General features: G+C 34.4%; 1 protein-coding gene across 1 annotated transcript in view; it reads left to right on the forward strand.

The window, feature by feature from the left end:
- Window positions 1–3086: 3086 nt before the first annotated feature.
- The window catches only part of Trhn (tryptophan hydroxylase), a 50764-nt gene continuing 31542 nt past the window's right edge, over window positions 3087–22308 (forward strand). Inside the window, exons 1-3 of the mRNA XM_089645956.1 lie at window positions 3087–3208; window positions 7411–7737; window positions 20036–20198. Of these exons, the coding sequence (XP_089502082.1) occupies window positions 7453–7737; window positions 20036–20198 (448 nt within the window). The 5' untranslated portion in view covers window positions 3087–3208; window positions 7411–7452. The remainder of the gene's footprint in view (window positions 3209–7410; window positions 7738–20035; window positions 20199–22308) is intronic.

The raw sequence follows: 22308 nt of genomic DNA on the forward strand, positions 1-22308 counted from the left end.
ACGCAGATGACATGAAAATATTCTCCCCTGTCACGTGTATCAATGAGTGAACCCGCGTGCAAGAAGATCTAAATCGCCTAAATATTTATTTTGCAGAACACAACCTGCAAATAAATGTAAAAAAATATGGCACCATCAATAAAAATCCCATTTCTTTTAATTACTCCCTTAACGGCACAATACTGAGCAAAATGACAGAGGCTAAGGATCTGGGAGTAGTGTTAGATCCGAAATTACTTTTTGAGCGCCATATCGAATCCACGGTTGCAAAAGCTTCCAAGGTACTTGGCTTTGTACTCAGAACCTGCAAAATTTTTTAAAAAGTAAATACCATGAAAATGCTGTACTTTGCGTATGTATGCAGTTCTCTGGAGTACGCCTCTCAAGTCTGGAATCCCACGTATAAGTCACACATAGAAAGGATTGAGAAAGTGCAATATCGTTTTCTACGATACCTTGATTTTCGGGCCTATCGTCCTCATCTGAGTCACGAGGAGTCAGCAGCGTTTTTCAGGATTTCGTCACTGGAAAGTCGTAGAAACTCCGCAGTACAGTATTCACCGTTTTTCATACAATTTTAATACTTCATACAGTGAATTAGACTTATTTAACTCAGCACCCTACAATTTCAAACCTAAAATCAATAAATAATTATATTATCATTATTATTTTTTTATTAATACACATACGTACATGCTACACATTACACAGGCTAGATCCATCCCATACTCCTCCCTTCCGCCATCCCATCCCTATAGACTAATGTAACTTTTTTTCTTACATAAATATTATATATATTCACTAAATAATTAAAATACCTAAGTGAAAACCTATTATTGGTTAAATAATTAACACTTACTACACCATACCTTGTAATAATTAAAACTGTTGGTTTTCCAAATAAAATAAAAATAAAAATAAAATAAAAAAGTAGTTGTTTTATAGAGCACGCCTTTGTGAAGGTTCACCGCAGTTGCGATTTACACAAAATAACCAATTCGTTGTGATAAAAGAACGAATAAAATGAATCAATTCTTAACGGCCAGGTGAATAAGACTAAATCGATTCACCACTGTGCGTAAATCTGCCCATGTCTACTGTAAACCGATCTTCTTAGTCAGACTCGTCTATCGAACTTTCGTGTCAATTTATTGTTTCTCTAAACTCATTTGCGAATGTTCATCCTTCTCCTATCAGAGGTGTTCAGGGCCGCATTTACATCAAGGTTGCAGCATAAAGTTTAAGCATTTCAAATTTAATTATACTAACAAAAAAAGTTTTGTTTAAAATTAAATTTTAAAGCACTACTTTTTTAACTGATTAAACTATACAATATCTTATTGTTGTTATGGCAAGGTCAATAATATCAACAAAATAATAAAGTCACTACTAAATCCGATCACTCATAATGCTACTGAACAAAATCGTGTTGATCAATTCATACCATTTGTAAATACATAAATTTGAATTTATAATTTGTTTTCTTGAATAAATAAACAAGTGAATTAATGAAAAGGAATCTTGGAAGTGGAAATTAACGCACTTCTCAATAGGGAATTCTCTTCACACCAAAAAATCACTTATTATTAATTATTCACATGTAGAAACACTTCAGACACAAGAATACATAGTTTTTATAATTTTAGAAAATCATTTATTAAATTTATAATGACTTTAAAAACAGGCGCGAACGAAATATTTCAATACAGCTATAAACGCCCGGTGATTGATCAAGCGTTCAAGGGCGAACGATGACGTCACTGTTGACCGGCCTGAGTAGATCCTGCAAACCGATGGCGGCGGCGGCGGCAAAGGTGTGACGTAGCACTAGTGACGTCGCGGTCAAAATGGCGCATGACCGTTTTCAGAGCCGAAATAGCACGCAATTTTTAAAACAACTACAAAAAATTGAAAATGGTGATTGATCAAGCGTTCAAGGGCGAACGATGACGTCACTGTGGACCGGCCTGAGTAGATCCTGCAAACCGATGGCGGCGGCGGCGGCAAAGGTGTGACGTAGCACTAGTGACGTCGCGGTCAAAATGGCGCATGACCGTTTTCAGAGCCGAAATAGCACGCAATTTTTAAAACAACTACAAAAAATTGAAAATGCATTAAAAAAAAAGAAAAAAAAAGAGGCACATAATAAAATAATTATCTTTATTGAAATAAATTATTTACAAAATGCACGAGAATTCCCTATTCTGATCAAGCTGAAACTCGGCAGGTGGACTCTTTGTCGATGACAACGCATTATATGAACTTTTGGTGGCACTATTGCACACATTCGCTTGTACACATGTACTTTTTTAATGGCACTATTGCACACATTCGTTTGTACACATGTACTTCTTTTTTGAAATTGGATGACATTATATTTAATAAATAAACACCTACAGCAGTAAAGTTACGAAATAAATGTCGGTACTCTCAAATTAGGCTTTAACCTAGGTATTAGCGGTGTTGACTCCAATCCCTGGGGAGGAAGGTTCAATCCTCAGTAAAACCATTTTTATTATATTTTTAAAAGACATTTTAAAAGTTCATACCAATTTAAGACACACTCCCTTGGGAGGAAGGTTCAATCTTCAATCTTCAATCTTCAGTCAAAACAAAAAATATTTCTTTATTTGGCCAACTAGATGGAAAATAGATCTGATTATGAAAATAGATCAACTTCTAAACACAAATTTTCTCCAAATTTATAATAATCTTAAATTAAAAGGTTTTTAGTTGCTCAAATTGCAAAAATTGCTCTGAATACACTTTTAACTTTTACCCCCCCCCCCCCCCCCGGTAGGGCCCGCACCGAAGGTTCAGCCTCGGTCCTAAATACGAAGTGAAAAAAAAACGCAGCACAAAGAGTCGTACATCGGCTAAAGATTTTTTACGAGCAATTAATTAAGTTCCGCTGCAAAGAGACAATCCGCCTTGGGGGTTGCTACTTGCACAAGTCGCGCCAAACTGTTGATTCGGCCAATGAATCCTCCCCCCGCAGCTTCCGACCAATGGGGTGCTCCCGCCGAAGCCTTATAAAGGCTGTGCGCGCAGAAACCCTCCATAGATACCCCCAGTCCTCCCAGCCTCGCTGGTCTCCAGTATCCTCTCAGTCCGGTGCCTCTGCCATCAGCACATATCATCGCAGTGATTTAGAGAAGATTTTATCTCGTTAATTTCAAGTGATTTTAATACGTCATTGTTCATATTTGTAAGTGTTTTGCTTTAATAATAAGAAAATTTTCCTGAATATGTAATTAAATATGAACCAATTTATATAAAATAGTCGTACTGGTAGTTATGTATAGTTTTTCCTTAATAATGCTGCGTATACATTTGCGAGCCGAGCCTCGAAAGGAACGAAGTAGCCGCAAGCGGCGTTTCGCGCCATTCGCTGTTGCTTCGTTTCTTTCCCATAATTCGAGTCTCGGCTAGCTTTTCGGCTCGCAAGTGTATTCGCGCCATTAGGCGTAAAACGTTTGATCTATAATGATCAATTGTCATATTTTTTTTCTAGTTCTAGGGCGTGTAGTGATTGATTATCATTTATATACATATATATATATATATATATATATATATGTATATTTATATAGAATGCTCCTAATATACATGCATGTCTATATAATATATAAAAATCTTGTTAATGTAAAAAAAATTCACCATTGGCGTATTTGGCAGGAAAATAAATCTACATTAACAATTGAAATTTTCCATTAATTCTTTGTTAGAGGTACAACCTTATCGAAAGCGTTGTTTTGTTTTATGTTTAATTTTTTTTCAGCGCATTTACGAATGTATTGTTTTGCCAATTATTCAGCATTCATATTATTACCTTTTTAAAAAACATTTTTTGTACTTTTTAAAAATAATATTTCACTTTAACTAGCCGTGCGTTTCAATTAAAATCTGCTTTTGCGATGGAAATTGTTTTATACATAATTTCGTTTTCTTCTGCGAAAATGCGAAAACTAAAATAAACTAGCTATCATTTCTTGGTTTTACTTAACCTGCCTTATTAATTAAACCTTACTTAACCTTATTATGAAAAATCTTAACTATATATAAACAAACTCGATGTAATTTTTATATGAGGAAATTATTTTCCTCAGGGATATGTGTGGTTATTAACAGCTATATTGTTTTTACTGTTTTTTTTTTTTTTAAATATGTCCAACAGATGGCGCTGTGACAGGTACTTTTACCTGTCACAAGTGATCTATATTATATAGGCATATAAAAACACGCGCCAAAATTTCAAATCAATCTGTAAAGAACTTTCAAAGATTTATGTTTTTGAACAAACGAACATAAACATTTTTATTTATATAGATAACAAGTAGGTTACATATAGGTTACTTATTTTCAATTAATCAAAGTGAAGTGATTGATACCTACAACTATAATAACGTAAGTAATTATTTTTCAAACTAAGTGAACATCCTGGAAATAATTATTGTGGTGGGCCCGGTAACAATTTTTTTTACTACTTAAATAATAAATAAATGGATTTATTTATTATATATAATAATGAAAAAATCGGATAGTTATCAAAACTAGATAGGCATATTTATAAATCTACCTAACTATAAAGAGAAAAGAATTCTCCTGACTAAATTGGGGAGCACAGTCAATATTGTTTAAATAAATTATAGAAATAATATACATTAAGTCCAGCATTCCCAAATTTCTAACGATTTTTAACATTTTTCTCTTTAACTTTTAAATTTCAAAATATTCTCTAACATTCGTATTTACATATCTCCCTTCCAAACCATCTTACTACGGGGCCTTTATGTAAATAATTTTTTTATGCATAGCACAAAGGATAACATATTATTTTTAAGCAATAATTATTAGCCTGAAACACCTTTATAAATAGAAATAATCTTTCGAAATGAAAATCTAAAAGGCAATATTTGTTGTATGAAAAATACCAGGCTTATATTATAAGCTGACGTAGCTTAATTGGTAGAACAACTGACCGGCAATCAGAAGTCTGCGGGTTCAATTCCCGTCGGCGGCATGTATTTTTTCTCGGAAGATTTTTTTCAATTTTTATGGGTGTTTCAGGCTTATAACTATTGCTTGAAAATAATATACAATAGGTTATGTTAATATTTATTATATGTAACCTTTAGGTACCTATATATTCGGTTTACAGAATATTCACACATATTTAATTATATACAGGGTTTTACAAATACAATGATATTCAGCTAGTAGAATATTAACACATATTTAATTATATACAGGGTTTTACAAAGACAATAATATGTAGCTAGTAGAATATTAACACATATTTAATTATAAACAGGGTTTTACAAAGACAATAATATTCAGCTTGTAGAAAAATCACACATATTTAATTACGTACAGGGTTTTACAAAGACAATAATATTTAGCTTGTAGAAAAATCACACATATTTAATTACGTACAGGGTTTTACAAAGACAATAATATTCATCTTGTAGAAAAATCAAACATATTTAATTACGTACAGGGTTTTACAAAGACAATAATATTCATCTTGTAGAAAAATCACACATATTTAATTACGTACAGGGTTTTACAAAGAAAATAATATTCAGCTAGTAGAGTATTCACACAAATTTAATTATATACAGGGTTTTAAAATAATAATAAATCTAGAAAACAAGCAGAAAATAGTAAAAATATTTTTTAAATATAAAAGTAGAAATCAACTTATTTTTACAATATTTCGTTATAATGAGAGAAAATATAATCTAGAAATATGATTAGAAAAGTTTTATGGAGTTGAGGCGGAATTAAGATATATAATAACGAAATTCACAATAAATATAATATATAAAATTAACAGCTTTCTTTTTCTGGATATATGTAAAACATCGAAACAGTCAAACGCTGGGAGTCGTAAGAACCGCACCGCACTGCCACATTTATAGACGGTTGACCATTGGTGTTTATTTAGTCAATGCGGTTGACATATACTTAGATGCGTGAAAAATCAGGAAGCCACAAAGCTAAAAGCCCAGCTACACTACTCGCGAAGTTGATCGAAGTTGACCGAATACGATAGTGTGGGCACGAACTTCACTTCGCTTCGGGCAACTTCGCTTCGCTTCGCCCGACTTCTGATTGTTGTCGGTAAATGCGCCCGAGTCAAAGGACTCGGTTAGTTACTCGCGAAGTTGCACGAGTGTGTGAGCACGCACTTCGAACTTCGGCTAACTTCGTCGAGGACTTCGTCGAAGCGTCGAAGCGAGTAGTGTAGCTGACACTTAACATTTTTAAGTTCTTAGTGTGCTCTTTATCGCCACGAATATAGGCAATAAATTGCTTGGCAAACGGAGTCTAGAAATGCTCGATTTCAAGCAACAGTGGTTTCTATTGCGAATAATTTCATAAAAAAGAAAAAAGGTACAGTGGAAAAACTTTTAAATTCTTAGCCATAATGTTTTTTTTTATATTAATTTGTTTAAAAAAATGATCATATATTTCTAATGAAAAAATCTTTTAGTTGTTTACGCTTCATATTTTTTATAAAGTGATTACAATTTTATTGTTATTCTACTCAATCGAAACGATAGGAAAAGCTTCAATTTATCCAAAACATATTTTTGATATTCATAAAGTTACGCTTTATTCTGTGCTGTTCAATTATTCAACCTTCTGACTACATCGTTCCTGGTTGTGTTCAAAGATATATTGTGTTATATGTGGTTGTGTTGTAAGTTTTGGCCCATCCAAATTCACACTACAAATCCGATGAAATCCTTCTGCCTACGTCATTCCTCGTAGTGTTGTCAAAAATGTGTTATAATAATAATAACATTAATAATAATAACCGAGCAGAACCCTCTGATATGAAAATATCTGGAGTCGGTGAAATATTTTCCCATTTGATCTCTGGTGATTTGATGTGTTGTTCTTGTATTGTTTTATATTTATTATGCTTATTTAATGCGTTTGCATAATGTGGATTCACTAGATGATCATTTGTGGAAAAGTGTGTTGAAGGGTTTATTCTTTCCTGTGGGGAAGATTTAACCCGGACATAAAGTCGGAAAAATAATTTGTTTTATTCCGGAATCTGGTGAGTTTAATGCGATCACACACATTCCATAAAATTATACAGGATGTTAATTGATGTACTTGACTTACTTTAACCAGTGATTCCTGACATTATTTCGATTACAAAATGCGAAACAAATTTTGGCTTCCCGTGAAATTTTTGTTTTTTTTCTAAATTTTTATATATTTTTCAAATCAATAAAAAAAATCCATTATGTTGTCACTGATAACTCAGTCGAGTAACCGCCTAACAAGTCACATCGACCATAGCTGTACAATTCCTACTGATTTTACTCCAATCTGGAATCACTGGTACTTTAATTAACACCCTCTATATTCTTACCTTCTTTGTTACAGGACCATCCAAAGTCACGTATACCTCAAATCTAATCTACCGTCATGAGCGCGTCCGGCAAGAGCTTCCTGGGCCTGTGGCTGTACCGCAGCGGCGAGGAGTGGGCCGTGAAGCAAGGCAGCCCCGTACACCAGACCAAGCCTCTACCGAGCCTGGATTTGGCCCCGGCGACGCAGAGCGGCCCGGCGGAGGCACACGAGAAGACCGCCGTTATCTTCACGCTGAAGAACCAGGTGGGCGGGCTGGCACGAGCGCTTACCGTCTTCCAGGACCTAGGCATCAACGTGCTGCACATCGAGTCCAGGAAGTCGGAACTGGAGGCAGTGGAGGTAAATCAATGAATAATAATGAACATTTTGCATCTTTATTAATTTGAAAAAAATATGTTAACTGTTTTTGATGGTGTCAAAAGTAACACCAGAGGCTGTGCATGGAAAGGCAGGGTCTGCAATAAACATACACGGAGAAAAATTATTGATGATTTATTAAAATCCTGTTAAAAATGTGAGTACCTTCCGAATATATCGGAAGACGTGAATATGCTGCTTTCCTTTATTTTTTTATTATATAATGACGAAATGCGAAAATATTAGAATTTTATCAGAACACTTTAATGTTTTACCGATAGTTTATCGGGAAATCTGACAATTCATTCGGGAAAGGCCTGCAGTGCCGTAATGCGAATAATTTGAAGAGATTTTTTATAAAATTAGCAAGTTTTCTCCGTGTACGGTAAGTGTTTATGTTTAGTCACCCTAGGATTGCGTCGCTCTAATCTAAATGGACGATAAAATAGTTTTTAAAGACATTGCACATAGATACGTTATTTCCAAGGATCGAGAAGGGATGGGAATCACATTTTAAAGTTTACCGCTAAAAACAGTAGATCATTTACATGACTCATAGTAAATTTTGTTTGATACACTTGTCCACCTACAGAATCATGGATAACCTTCATTGAATCTACTTCCTAGCAGCAGTTGGCGGCGAGCGCCCAAATTACATTATTGACTGAGCGTAGCGAAGTTCTGTTTTAACTTGACCATTTTGCATATCGTCTATTTGTACATTTGCGTTTTACCAGTTACATTAATAATAATATAATATTAATGACTGCTTATTATTACAATCAAATCTCATTAGCTTTTCTGATTGGTGTATCCTAAATAAATTAACTCTCAATGTAAAAAAGTGTCAAGTCATGAAATTTTATAGGAAGAAAAACCCATTGATTTTCACATACTGTATGAATAATCATGTCTTAGTATCTGTACCCGAAATAAAAGACCTGGGGATAATATTTGACACCAAATTAACACTTATCTCCCACATTAACAATATAACCACTAAAGCGATGCAAATGTTGGGTTTCATATTAACCCATTTACGCCCAAGACTAAAGTAATCTTAGAAAAAAGAATAAATTCATTTTATGTAGTAGGAAATAGAGTTTTTTAACAAAAAAAAAAAAAATATATTTAATTTTTTTTTATTTACTAGAAAAAAAAGTGCCGTGCTCAAATGGGGACACTGGGCACATTCAGTATAGTATTTCTCGAAGGTTGATTTTTCAAAACACAAAGTTTTTTTGCATTTTTTGCACTCCTCACGTGCCTTACTATGGCAAATAGTGCATCGCAACTGTTTTGTCAACTTCTCCGGAAAGTGGCCAAAACCATCAAACTGTAAATTGAGCACTACAGAGGCTGATGGGTGAAATTGTAGCTGGTCCATCTTCACGTCGTTACTAAGTATGTGTAGATCGAACATGTATGTAAATAACACCCACAACCACTTCTTGCCTCGTATTGAAGTTCGATACGTTGAAATCGACTGATCGACTTGATCGACACCGTCCATGCCTCTGTTGTAATTCATAAATATTTGAGGAATATTTTCATCGATTTTCTTCTTTTAGATTGAGCTCGGAAGAAAATTATCGTAGTTTGTTCCCATTGTACAAACGCTGTTATCCAGCCAGCGAACAAACAATATTTTATTGACCGTGTTGAACCGGTCGTCAAAGTCAGCACGACTTTTCTTTTTCATCTCCTTGACGGGTGTGAGAGGAAATTTGCAGGTCCTACCCTCACGTACAGTTCCTGTGGCCAGATTCCCATAAATCCCGCAGCAATGCATAGCTAGTGAAAAAATTATCGAAGAACACAACATGGTCTCTAGGATCTGTGTTTAGCTTGTTCAACAGGTTTTTCACAACTCGTGTACTCAAAGGCTCATTGGTGGGTATTTGCGACTTGCCGCAATAAATATCAAAATTGTAGCAGTAGCCATCAGCACTAGCGAGCATCCAATTTTTGTAACCAAAGCGTTCAGGCTTACCTCGAATAAATTGTTTCGACGGATGACGTCCAAAATATTTCACCATGGATTCATCTATTGACAGATTTGTGTGAAACACTCCCCATTGCATAAATTTCTTCATGAGAACCTCAGCAAGGGTTCGCATCTTGAACATTTTATCTGATGTTTCAGCAGCTACAGTATTATCACAAAAATGTTGGTACTTTTTGATATCTAAAAATCTGTTTCTCGTCATTGCCTTAGAAACAACAGGTACATTACAGTCCTCGTCTAAAGACCAAAATAGACGTTCGCGAGGCAAAGTGTGATAACCAGATAGAGATAGAATGCCCAAAAATGTTTTCAACTCACCAACGGTAATATTGATATCATGTTTATTGTTTTGTGATGCATACAAATCAGAATATTGAAGAATCATATCGATTACTTCCTGATCAAAAATCTTTCTCAAAAATTAGGTTTTTGCATCGTTGTTGTACATTATTCTCATCAAAAGGCATGTGATCGTAGCTAGGCTCGCATTTACGCCAACGGGGCCCAACATTGCATCGTTGCCTTCTAGCGGAATTCGACAAAGACTCTTCATCAGAACTGTCCCAATCTTCTTCGTTTCTGTTTACGAAAACTTCGATATTTCCAGGAATATCTCTTGGCATGTCATTGATAATAATATTGTCTTCATCGCCTTCTTCTTCGTCAGTGAGGATACTTTTTTCTGGGGGAAGAGCAACGATATCAAATTCAACATCTGAGTCCTCTTCTGCCATAATAGCATCAAGGGCCTTCTGGAGTCCATGATAGTTATCGCTTACTTCAAATTGCCGTTTTGACATATTTATGTGCAGTCAAAACTCTGTAAAAAAAAGAATATTTTACTCTTTATGTGCCCACTGTCCCTATTTGGGGACACAAAAAAAAAAGTAGTTCACAGTTCAGTAAATTATATATTTTAACTTATCAAATTTTTATTCCAAAGTAAACAAAGTGTTCAATAAGATTATGTAGAAAAATTAAAAATTTACGAACGTAAACATATAAAAAAAAATACTTACATTTGGTAATCACCGCGACTCTGAGATTCACTTTATTTATGACACTAAAATACTTTTTATAAATGGTGTTATCCAAAATGTTTGATATAAAATGTAAGACACATCAATTTACTCGACAATAATGCACTGTTAGCAAAACTTACCACATTAATAACAAAATGGTGGGTAGATTTGAAGGCGTCCTCGTTTGGGCACGGCAGGCGTAAATGGGTTAAGAACTTCAAAAGATCTCAAAAATTTAAAAACTTTAAAAATATTGTATTCATCCATTGTCAGAAGCCACTTAGAATTCAACTCAACCATTTGGAATTGTTGAAAGTCATGGGCCTTGCCACATTAAAAGAAAGAAGAATATGTTCTGATCTCTTTTTTCTTTATAAAATTGTTAATAACATGTTTGACTCCCCTGAACTCCTTAGGTTGATCGACTTTCATGTGCCTAGTAGAACGGTTCTTCAGAAGGTACCTTACCATTGTAACATTGCGGGTACCAAAGCAGAAATAAATTCAGTAATGAACCGACTACACAGTGCAGGGAATAAATATTGCGTGAACACTAACGGTACTGAATGTCTATCAGCCTATAAACACATTATTATTAAATCTGTATGTCAAATATGAACTTGACAAACATTAAACGGAGTATGTGCGAACTATTTCTACTACTCTACAAAATACGTTTAAATAAATAAATATTATAATACTTAGTTTAATATTATAGTACTTAACTTAATATTATAGTACTTTGTTTAATATATGAATCCTATAATTTCTATACCCGCTATATCCGATTTTTTGACAAAATGATCTGAGTATGACATCTTGTTCACATTTTTGCGAGCAACAAGAGGAGCCTAAAATTGAGTTTCAAAACCCTCCTTATCACGACCAAAAACCATGTTAAAACTGCGAGTGAGAAACCAAATCCGCTATATCATACAGAAAGTTACTAAGTATCAAAATCCGCTATATCGGATTCAACGAATCACAAGCAGTTATTTTGCCAAAATACAATATGGCCGCCGCTCTGACGCCACGCTCGTGTGTCAAAATGATCTACGCGTGAGTTTCTAAACCCGCCATGTCGGCTCAGTTGACTTTCAAAATCACGAAGTGAGAATCAAAATCCGCTATATCCATTTTATTTATCGAAATTACTTAATTATTGCTAGACATATATAGAAAAATAAATGCTTTTCGAAATTTTATTACTCCAATTCATTATATAAAAAAATTGTAATGCATTTACTTATGTACGCTAGAGATGTGACAGTTTTTTGCGGTTTTCTCCAAATCAATGAAAGTTGATATAGCGGGTATAGAAATTACACGACTCATATAGTACTTTGTTTAATATTATAGTACTTTGTTTCATCAGGCATAACCAAGTGTCACAGTGAACACATACTTTTTTTGCTCCACAAAATTTAACAGTAAACATTAATCTAAGGACTATATGTAGTGATTTTTATTACGAAAACTCAACTAAAATCTAATAGCCCAGCTACACTACTCGCGAAGTTGATCGAAGTTGACCTAATACGATAGTGTGGGCACGAACTTCGCTTCGCTTCGGGCATCTTCGATTCGCTTCGCCCGATCTCCGATTGTTGTCGGTAAATGCGCCCGAGTCAAAGGACTCGAAGCGTCCCGGAGTTCGAACACGAAGTGTCTGCCCACACTACTCGGTTCACTTCAGTTCGCTTCGAGACGTCGTGTTTGGTGGTTGTGCGAACGCAGAGTCATAGTGACTATACGTAATAAAATATGGCTTCTACACTGTGGTCACAGGTCACAGGACCTAATTTTTTTGTTCCTAGAAACACTCCAATCCGAGGCGGTTATTTGGGACCCAATTGAAAGGGACCATAAAGATAACTAACTAACCATCACGCCGTTTCCCCGCAGGGGTAGGCAGAGAGGACAGACCGCCAAACAACTCGGTATTGGCACACACTCCTTGCCTCATTCACATTCATACATCGTCTCATACATACTCTTCTATTATTCTGACTCTTGACATGGCCCGACTCGAGTATCTGATTCACTTGATCGTGCCATGTCTTCCTCGGGCGTCCCCGACTTCTGCTACCATTCACATTTGCATCATATATCCTCCTTACACTCCTATCTTCGCTCATTCGCTCTACATGCCCAAACCATCTAAGCGTCCGTTTCTTAATCTTACTCATTACGCGCCTTGCACTCTTTGCGGATCTCCACATTCCTCACACGATCAAACATGGTTTTACCACACATACGCCCTTGAGGTGATTTTTCACAAAAACGGCGCTTTACAAATTATCCAATTATTATTATTATTATTATTATTATTATAATACGCCTCAGGGATCTCATTTCAACAGCATTTAATCTACTTTCATCCTTTCTTTGCCAGTTCCATGCCTCACTTCCATACATCAAGGTAGGTACCAGCACTCCGTTGTGGACTGCTAACTTCGTTTCTTTGGACAATTTTTTGTTAGCGCCGAAGGCGTTCAGTCTTCCATTAACGGAATTACCTGCATTTACCCTTCTTTCAATAAAGATAAAAACAAAAACAATATAAAAACAAAAAATAAAGATAAAAACAAAATTAATGATGCTTGGATGCGCATTCAAGATATTTTACAAATTTCGGTGGGAGAATTGAAAAAAAAATGAATCGCTCATCGCGACTTACCGGGGCTACCATAGAAAGAGAGAAGCCTCAATCAAATCTGGTGCCGGCGTGGACGATGTTTATCGTCCAGTATGGTTTGCGTTTGACTATATGGATAGCTTTTTAGGACGGGTGTACAAATGTAAAACAACCATGAGTACGGTAAGTAATTTATTTATTAATAAGCACAGTTATAAACATTCATTACTTTCATGTACGCCACGTACGTTGTATATTTCTTATTACCAAAGATTAAAGTTGAGAGAGGGGTAGCTTACTGTGGCGCCTACTGTAAATCAATACATGTGGATTACAATATTATTTTAATTTTCAATAAATGTGTATACTAAAATTTAAACTGTTACCTTTATTTCCTCCTTGAGAACCTCGTTAAGAGCTTTGCAGACATCGACCACAATTTTTGAAATTAACTGGCTTGAAATTTTAAATAAAAAGTGTAGGCTTCTATAACTGTCACCAGTTGCTAAAAATCTTAAAGTAATTGCTAAACGAATTTTAGCAGGTATGGCTTCTCTTAAATGCGTATCTTTTTTGGAGATAATAGGTTCTACTATAGAAAGTAGAAGATTAAAATCACCCAATGACATTCGGTGAAAATTTTCGAATTCCCCAGATCGTTCTTGAGTGAGTTCAAGGAATTGTTGCGCCATAGTATGTCTGCAAAAATATAATTGAATGATTAAAATAAATAAGTAATTTAAAAATTCATTGTAAGTACTTACTTTGTTTATTCCACTAACCTAGTTCTGTTCCTGTGCATTGCAATCATCCACCATCTTCTTTTTTTTCGTTGTTTTTTATTTTCTTGTGATGAATTTGCACGTAGTTATAATAAGCGAGAGTGCACATTGCGACGGCAGCTGCCACTTGAACGTCCATGTTGCCTAGTGCAAGCCTAGTGCACGGACTCCGAGAGACTGAGCTACTCGCGAAGTTGCACGAGTGTGTGGGCACGCACTTCGAACTTCGGCTAACTTCGTCGAGGACTTCGTCGAAGCGTCGAAGCGAGTAGTGTAGCGGCCGCTTTAACTTAAACAGTGTAATAAAGTAATAATAGTTGCAGCTGCCTATTATAACTTTATATCTCAAATCTCAACTGTCACCAGAGCGCATTAGACACACACAAACAAACGCCATACAGAAGGAAGTACTACTGACATACACATTCAGAGTATCGAAGTGTGCAAGTGAATAGCCCTTACTTATTATTACTCTAAGGAATAGCCCATCTAACTTGTCACAGACAACTCAAGTGCAGGGTTGTCACCGCTATATTATATAAAATAAAATTAAAATAATTTTATAAATTCCAACTTGCAAGATGAGTGCCACAGATGCTCTTTCTTATATCAATAAAGCGAAAGAAGAAATTAGTGCTCTATACAGTAACATAACGGATCCCGCTTTAAAACTAACAAAAGACCAGATGACCAAACTACTCAATAAACTGTCCAACCTCTCTGGCACTATGTTGGATGTAGGTGTAAAAGTTGGAATTCTCGAGGGACAGATCAAGTCGTACGAGCACATGATCTCTTCAAAATTGATAGATTCAAACTCATCACAAGAATCCACAAACTCATCAACTGTATCAATGTGTGAAGCTGCCGATGAGCTCGAAGAGAGGAAAAAACGGTCAAAAAACATAATTATTTTTAACTTCCCTGAAAGCTCAGCCAGTTCCCATATAGAAAAAAATACTGATGATACAACGAGAATCTTAACCACACTAACAACTCTTAACTCATCCATCACCCGAGCCAACATAACAACTTTTCGTCTGGGAATCACAAAACCTGACAAACCTCGACCTCTTAAAGTCATCCTTGACAGTTCCATCCAAGCCATAGACATACTGAAGAAAAAGAACAACATAACCGAATACCCCGGTATTAAAATTTATTCAGACCAAACCCCAGCTCAAAGAAACTATCTCACCAAGCTACGTTTAACACTAGACCAAAGAACCAAAGACGGTGAGATTGGACTCACAATAAAATACAAAAATAATAAACCTGTTATTGTAAATAGTAACCCAAAAAACTAAAACCTATCATGGCTTACTATCAGAATATCAGAGGCTGCCGCACAAAACTTAATGAGCTAAGATCATCAATTCCAATCCATCCCTTTCATATATATTTCCTGACTGAAACTTGGTTGGATCCGTCCTTTAACACAGAAGAACTAGGCTTCACTTCACACAACACCTACCGCTTAGATAGAAGTACCGCCACCAGCACCAAATCAAGAGGAGGAGGTGTATTAATATCAGTCACCAAATCTATAACTTCATCCAGGCTAAAATGCAAACACAAAAATATAGAACAAATTTTCCTACTACTCAAGACGAACCTAGGAAAAATCATTCTTGGATGTGTTTATATTCCTCCCGGATCAATTACACAAATTTACGTAAACCACATTGAAGATGTAGAGGCCCTCAAGCTCAAATATCCGGAAGCTAGAATGCTGCTAATCGGCGACTACAATACTCCCAATACAGACTGGATTACCCATAGCGATAACTCAACAACTCGTTTTAATACATCTGCTAATGCTCGTGAAATTATAAATATGTCAAATTTCCTAGGTCTTAAACAAATTAATAACGTATACAATTCTAATCACCACTTACTAGATCTTGCATTTAGTAGCGATCCTTCAGTATAATTATGTAAATCCATAGACGCCCTTCTTCCCGAAGATTCCCACCATCCTCCCTTAAACATCACCATTACTAACAACTTCCTAAACATTTATTCTAATAGTATTCCTAAATATTCATACAATTTTGCAAGGGCAGATTATCCACTGATAACAAAATACTTAGAAAGTACAGACTGGTCCTTTTTAGACAAAAACACAAATGTTAACCAAAATCTTGAATCTTTCTACTCCATCATCAACACGGCTATTGAAAAATATGTTCCCTTAATCCAATTCAAACCATCAAAGTTCCCCAAATGGTTTAATAATGACTTAAAACACTTAATAATTAACAAAAAAATCTGGCACAAAAATTTCAAAGAGAGCAACTCTATCTCAGACTACAAAATATTTCATAAATATAGAACTGACTGTAAAAAGCTCTCCAAAAAATTATATCAATCATACATACTCAACACAGAAAAGTCTATTCCTTCAAATACTAAAAACTTTTTTACACATGTAAACTCACTAAGAAAAAACAAACCTAGCCTACCAACAGTATATATGTATTTCGAAGGGAAAAGTAGTAGTGATACTAATGACATCGTTAATTTGTTTGCCGACTTCTTCAAAAATTTTTACGATAATGATATCCCAAATGTTCAACTTCCACCCTTTCATCCAAAGAAATCGGTCCACATTCCCGCTTTACATATAAATGTTCCTGATGTTATACGCAAAATAAAAACACTCGACTTAAAGAAAAAAGCGGGTCCTGACAAAATTAGTCCTGCCTGATAAAGATTGGTGCAAAACTAACAAACTTTATCTCAATATTAGTAAATGCCACATTATAAGATTTTCAGAACAAAACAACCCCTTAATTATCAATACAAAATTAACAATGTTTCTCTCGCCTCTGTAAGTGAAATTAACGATCTCGGCATTATTTTTGATTCAAAATTTAACTTTCTTTCACATGTAGAAACAGTCACCAACAAAGGATTAAAAATGCTCGGCTTCATTCTCCGAAATGGCAGAGACTTTAAAAATATTTCAACACTAAAAATCTTATATTCCTCACTTGTTCGAAGTCAAATCGAATATAATTCTCCTATTTGGTGTCCTTACTTTAAAATCCACTCCGATGCTATTGAAAAAATTCAGCATAAATTCCTAAGATACATTAACTATAAACTCGGTCTACCTATAGAATCAATAAATTACAATCACTTGATGAAAGAATTAAACCTACTTAAACTCTCAGATAGAAGACTTATTTCCGATTTGACTTTTATTTTTAAAATTGTCAATGGTATTATAGACAGCCCTGATATATTAAGCCTAATTACCTTCCATATACCCACTAGAACCACTCGATCCAAAATTATTTTTAATTTTAATAACAATATCAGGACTGCGTCATTTAGAAACTCCCTTATACCTAGATTGCATGCAGTTGGCAATGCTTTCTCAGAAGTAGTAGATGTGTTCAACTGCATGGAATATAGCTATAAGAAGGCTATAATAACATACCTCTGTCGTAATTATCAATGTTATTAGGCATAAAACCATTCTATTCATAAGTTATCACAGAACCTAAACAATGCACTTACATCAGATATCAGACAGAAGTGTGTTATCTAATAATTTTATATACTTAATTAAAACTATAATTTTTCCCAAAATTGTTATGAGATGTCTTACTGACAGCCCTGATTCAATAGAGCTAACTCTTAGTTCTCAGCAAATTCAACCAAATTCAATATTGAAGGTAACAATAACCTCAATACTAAACTACTGTACGGATTGAAAATAAAAATGCTAATGTACCTATGTATACCAGATGTTATTTTTGTTTAATTTTCAACATAATTTCTCAGTAATTATTCTGTTTAACATAATACTGTTTCGCTCCTGTGAACCACTGTAAACATAAATCATGTATATTGTAAAAGCCTTTTACGGCGTCTAAATAAATAAATAAATAAATAAATATTACAATACCTAACTTAATATTTTAATACTTAGTTTAATATTATAATGCTTGGTTTAATATTGTGATACTTGACTTAATATTGTGATACTTGGTTTAATATTGTAATACTTAACTAAATGTTTTTCTATTAGACTTTTTGTCGATTCTTATCCTAATCTTGCGTAATAGAGATTGTTAATTAGAGTTACATAGTTTATAGGCTAACAATTTCATCCTTTTTTATTCAATTGATTTGGAGGATATTGGCAGATCATATATATCTTATTTCATTTACTTAAATTTCATGTTACCTAAGTTTCGTAAATCTTGTTTCATGTTACCTATATTTTGTTAACCTATGCATTGTTAAATCTTATATTTTATGTAATCTGTATATTCTTATATATTATGTAAACTCTTTACTGTTATTGTATTTAAAAAACATAATTGCATTGTATGTAAAAGCCCTATGGGCGTTTAAATGAAATAAATAAATATAGATAACCACGGGTTCCGACAAGTTTAACACGAAACCTATCAATTCATTCGTTGACGGCCTGCAGTCCCGTTTTTAACAGGATTACGAATAATTTTGAAGAGATTCTATAGAAATTAGCAGCATTTTATATAAGTAAGTTATCTCCGTGTAGAAATAGCCCAAGACAGGGACGCCTGGAGGCCTTTTATCGAAATGATGGCTACCCGATTTGATTACGATAAGAGGACCAATATGAAATGAGATATTAACAGTTATTATTTATATTTATCATTAGTTGACTATTGTAAAAATATAATATTGTGTAATTATTTTGTTGTCTAACAGTCCTATTAAAAACGTGGTGTAAATATTGCGCCTAAAGTCAGAACACTGAAAACTTATTTCGATGGCGTTTTTTTGATTAAAACGGTCTTAAACCAGCCTCTAGGAAATCTTTACCACACCAACATCTAACGGCGTGTAAGATTCTTACTAGTAAGACAGTAAATGCTTAACCCTTTGAATGAATATTATATGGCACATCTACATACCTTAGGTTTAGGTAGTTTCATAGGTTTAATGGAATAAATAGCCTGCCGTTATCAGTTCAAAGACTTTTTTCCGGTTCCACAATGATACGTCAGCGATATCGTGATATTTATGCCGGGATCACACGACGACAGTGCAATACTGTTTTGTCCCAGCTTTGGACCCACTGTCCTAGTTTGAACAATAGTTTGGAAGACAGAACAATGAACAAAGACACTCTCTCAGAGACAATATCCAAGACACTGATGCATGGTGTCTTACCCCCGCCATTGCAACCGCACGCGTTGTCCTCTAGAGTTAGTATAGCATTCTGTCCTTGTTCCGTTGTTCACGGAACAGGGACAAAACACTATTGTATTGTGTTCTGAATTGCCCTCGTGTGAACCAGGCACTAGCCCAGTTACATAATTTAATTTATCTTTTCCTGATTTCAAATTTTCTTTTGAGAATCGCTAATATTGTCTTCAATGATTAATATTTTATTAATTGTGTGTATTTAAACTAAAAATAAAAATAAACCATCTTTCAACTTCATCTGATAAACATTAAGGACGGGTTGTTTCGGAGAATTTGAACAATTCATCAAATTTCAACGTTCATTGACGGGTTCTGTGAATGTCCTATACAAGTTCTGTTATTATATCAGTATAGGCTAGTTGCTTGACAGAACTGAAATAAAAACAGAACTTGAAAAAAAACTTGAACTTGAAAATTAACTTTGAAATTTGAAGAATTGTTCAAATTCTCCGAAACAACCGGTCCTTAGCTTCCCTTGAACCTTGTATATTATCGGTCACATTATCTTGGTTTCCTATGACGATTAGTGTAAGATTAAAAAATAAAGAAGCTGAGTTACCATCGATTGCCGTCTTGAGTGCGGAAGAGTTGATAAAACATTTCTGTTTCCCCCAAGCAGTCCGACATCCTGGTGGAGATAGAGTGTGAGAAGCGACGAATGGACCAGCTGAGCCGCATGCTGAAGCGTGAGGTGACCTCTCTGCAGATGCACCCCTCTGCTGCGACGGGCGGGGAGGAGTTCCCTCCGCCCACTCCCCTGTCCGCCGCGGCCAGCTTCGGTAAGTGACTAATCATTGATCACTATCACTTATCAAATATTAACAATCTAAGAGTTTATGTAACTAACGTAATTTAAATATTCATGAGTCAAATTTTACTCAAAAATAAACGAAATTAGTATCTACTCTCAGCCTTCTGAAAAGGCCGTGGTTTAAAAATAGGTATCATGTAGGTACTTTGCTCAAGAGTCACTGACGCCAAAAAGAGTGTCATCATTATGTCTTCGAACAATAAATAATAAGTTTTAATGAGAAAATAAATGGCTTCAGTCAACCTTCCGTGGCCTCGCTTAATGCCATGTGCTCAAATTTTATTTATTTAATTTCCACGGTCAGTATAAAATATTTTCGCGATACAGTTTTAAAGAGGTTTAGTTTATGCTAATATTTAAATTCAAATTCGATTAATTATAAGATAACTCAATTCATTTGTCAAAAGCCATCTTTATTTAAAAAGTAGTCGAGAATTGCAAATTTTGACCAAAGAGAAATTTCAACGTAATTGTAAAAAAAAGTTTTCACAAAGTGAAATATCAATACATTTTAGTTCTGCGATAAAAGTATCATTTTTAATAAAAACAAAAATGTATGTATGCTTTGTCTTTCAAAGTACCTACCTAATTCCACCAAAAAAACATTATAAAAATTTAACACCTACCGCTGATACGTGATTTTATAGGGAACAAGATTTAAAGTTAATTTTTTTTAAATATATGGGGACCTACTCAGATACATTTAAATAAGATAATAATGGCTCTTTTACATTATATTTCTATTCAAATGTATATTTTTTATTATATATAAAGCAGGTAAATATTTTGATTTTTGAGAATCTGAATTGGCCATTTTGTAGATACATACTTGGAGAAAAATAATTTTAAAAATCTGTTTTGATAAATGTTTCTCTTTGTGAAAACGCTCCTCAATTGCAAGCTACTAAAATACTGAATCCTGTTCATCTATTTTGTATTTGTATCACGATATCTACGTATCCCCAAATAAACATTAAGGCCCCCGTAGTAAGCGTTCAAAGATGGTTTGAAAGGGTGATATGTAAATACGAATGTTAGAGGGAGCTCGCTAATATCAAAAACGATAATAATTAAGCGAAAATGGTGAAAATATTTAATAAAACATGACTCGTTTGAAATAGAGCATAAATCTCTCGATAAATGCTCTTGTTGCATTTAAATATACACTGTGGTTTTTTTCATGCCTTATTTTTATTTATTTATTTATTAATTTTATTCGTACATTTAAGGTTAAAAATTACTAATTAATTGTTACATATAAATATACTATATTTTTCTTGCTTGATGTGGCTCCTACACAACATCTTGAACTTTCCAATTGGGGAAGCCTTTAGGTTTTCCGGCAGCGCATTATAGTATTTCATCCCTTTATATAGTATATTATTCTAAGTATTCGCCTTGTCCTTTTTTGGTAGCCTGATTTCGTTGCACGTCCTTGTTTTATGTTTGTGTATGTCCTTGGTGAATACAATTTTATTTAAAAAATATTTGGGTAGCAGGTTGTTTACTATTTTATGTACAAATATCATCGTGTTCAAGGTCAACATCTATTTCACCGCTAGCCAATTTAGTTCACTTAACATTTTATTTACTTTTGAATATCGATTTCGTCTGAGTATTGTTCTCATTGCCCTATTTTGGAGAATTTGAAATTTATTTTGCTCTCGGTCGTTACACAGGAAAAGGATAGTGGAGCAGTAGTTAAAATTTGGAGCAATAATGGAGTTATAAATAATGGAGGTATAACACATTAAATAACAGAACAAAAGTTGTTAATTTTCGGAGCTTACTTTGCGATTTTTTTTCTATCGAGGGAATTTCATATAATTAACGTTTCGGCATAAAAAATGTACGAGGGGGCGTAGTTAAGTATAGATATTATCTTCAAAATATTATTTTTTGGAACTTGGAGTTAACGAGAAACTTGTTATAAATCGGTAGAAAATGGGTATGCGGGGGCTCTAATAACACTGATTTACTTCAAAAGCGACGCACGAGTTGCAAACAAATTATTATCGTAATTGATGTGTTATGGTCGAAATATTCATCACCACATTCAATAAAAACTGTTCTTTTTA

Source organism: Hesperophylax consimilis, chromosome 23, assembly GCF_061612785.1.
Source record: "Hesperophylax consimilis isolate HC1 chromosome 23, BYU_Hcon_1.0, whole genome shotgun sequence".
Lineage (NCBI taxonomy): Eukaryota > Metazoa > Arthropoda > Insecta > Trichoptera > Limnephilidae > Hesperophylax > Hesperophylax consimilis.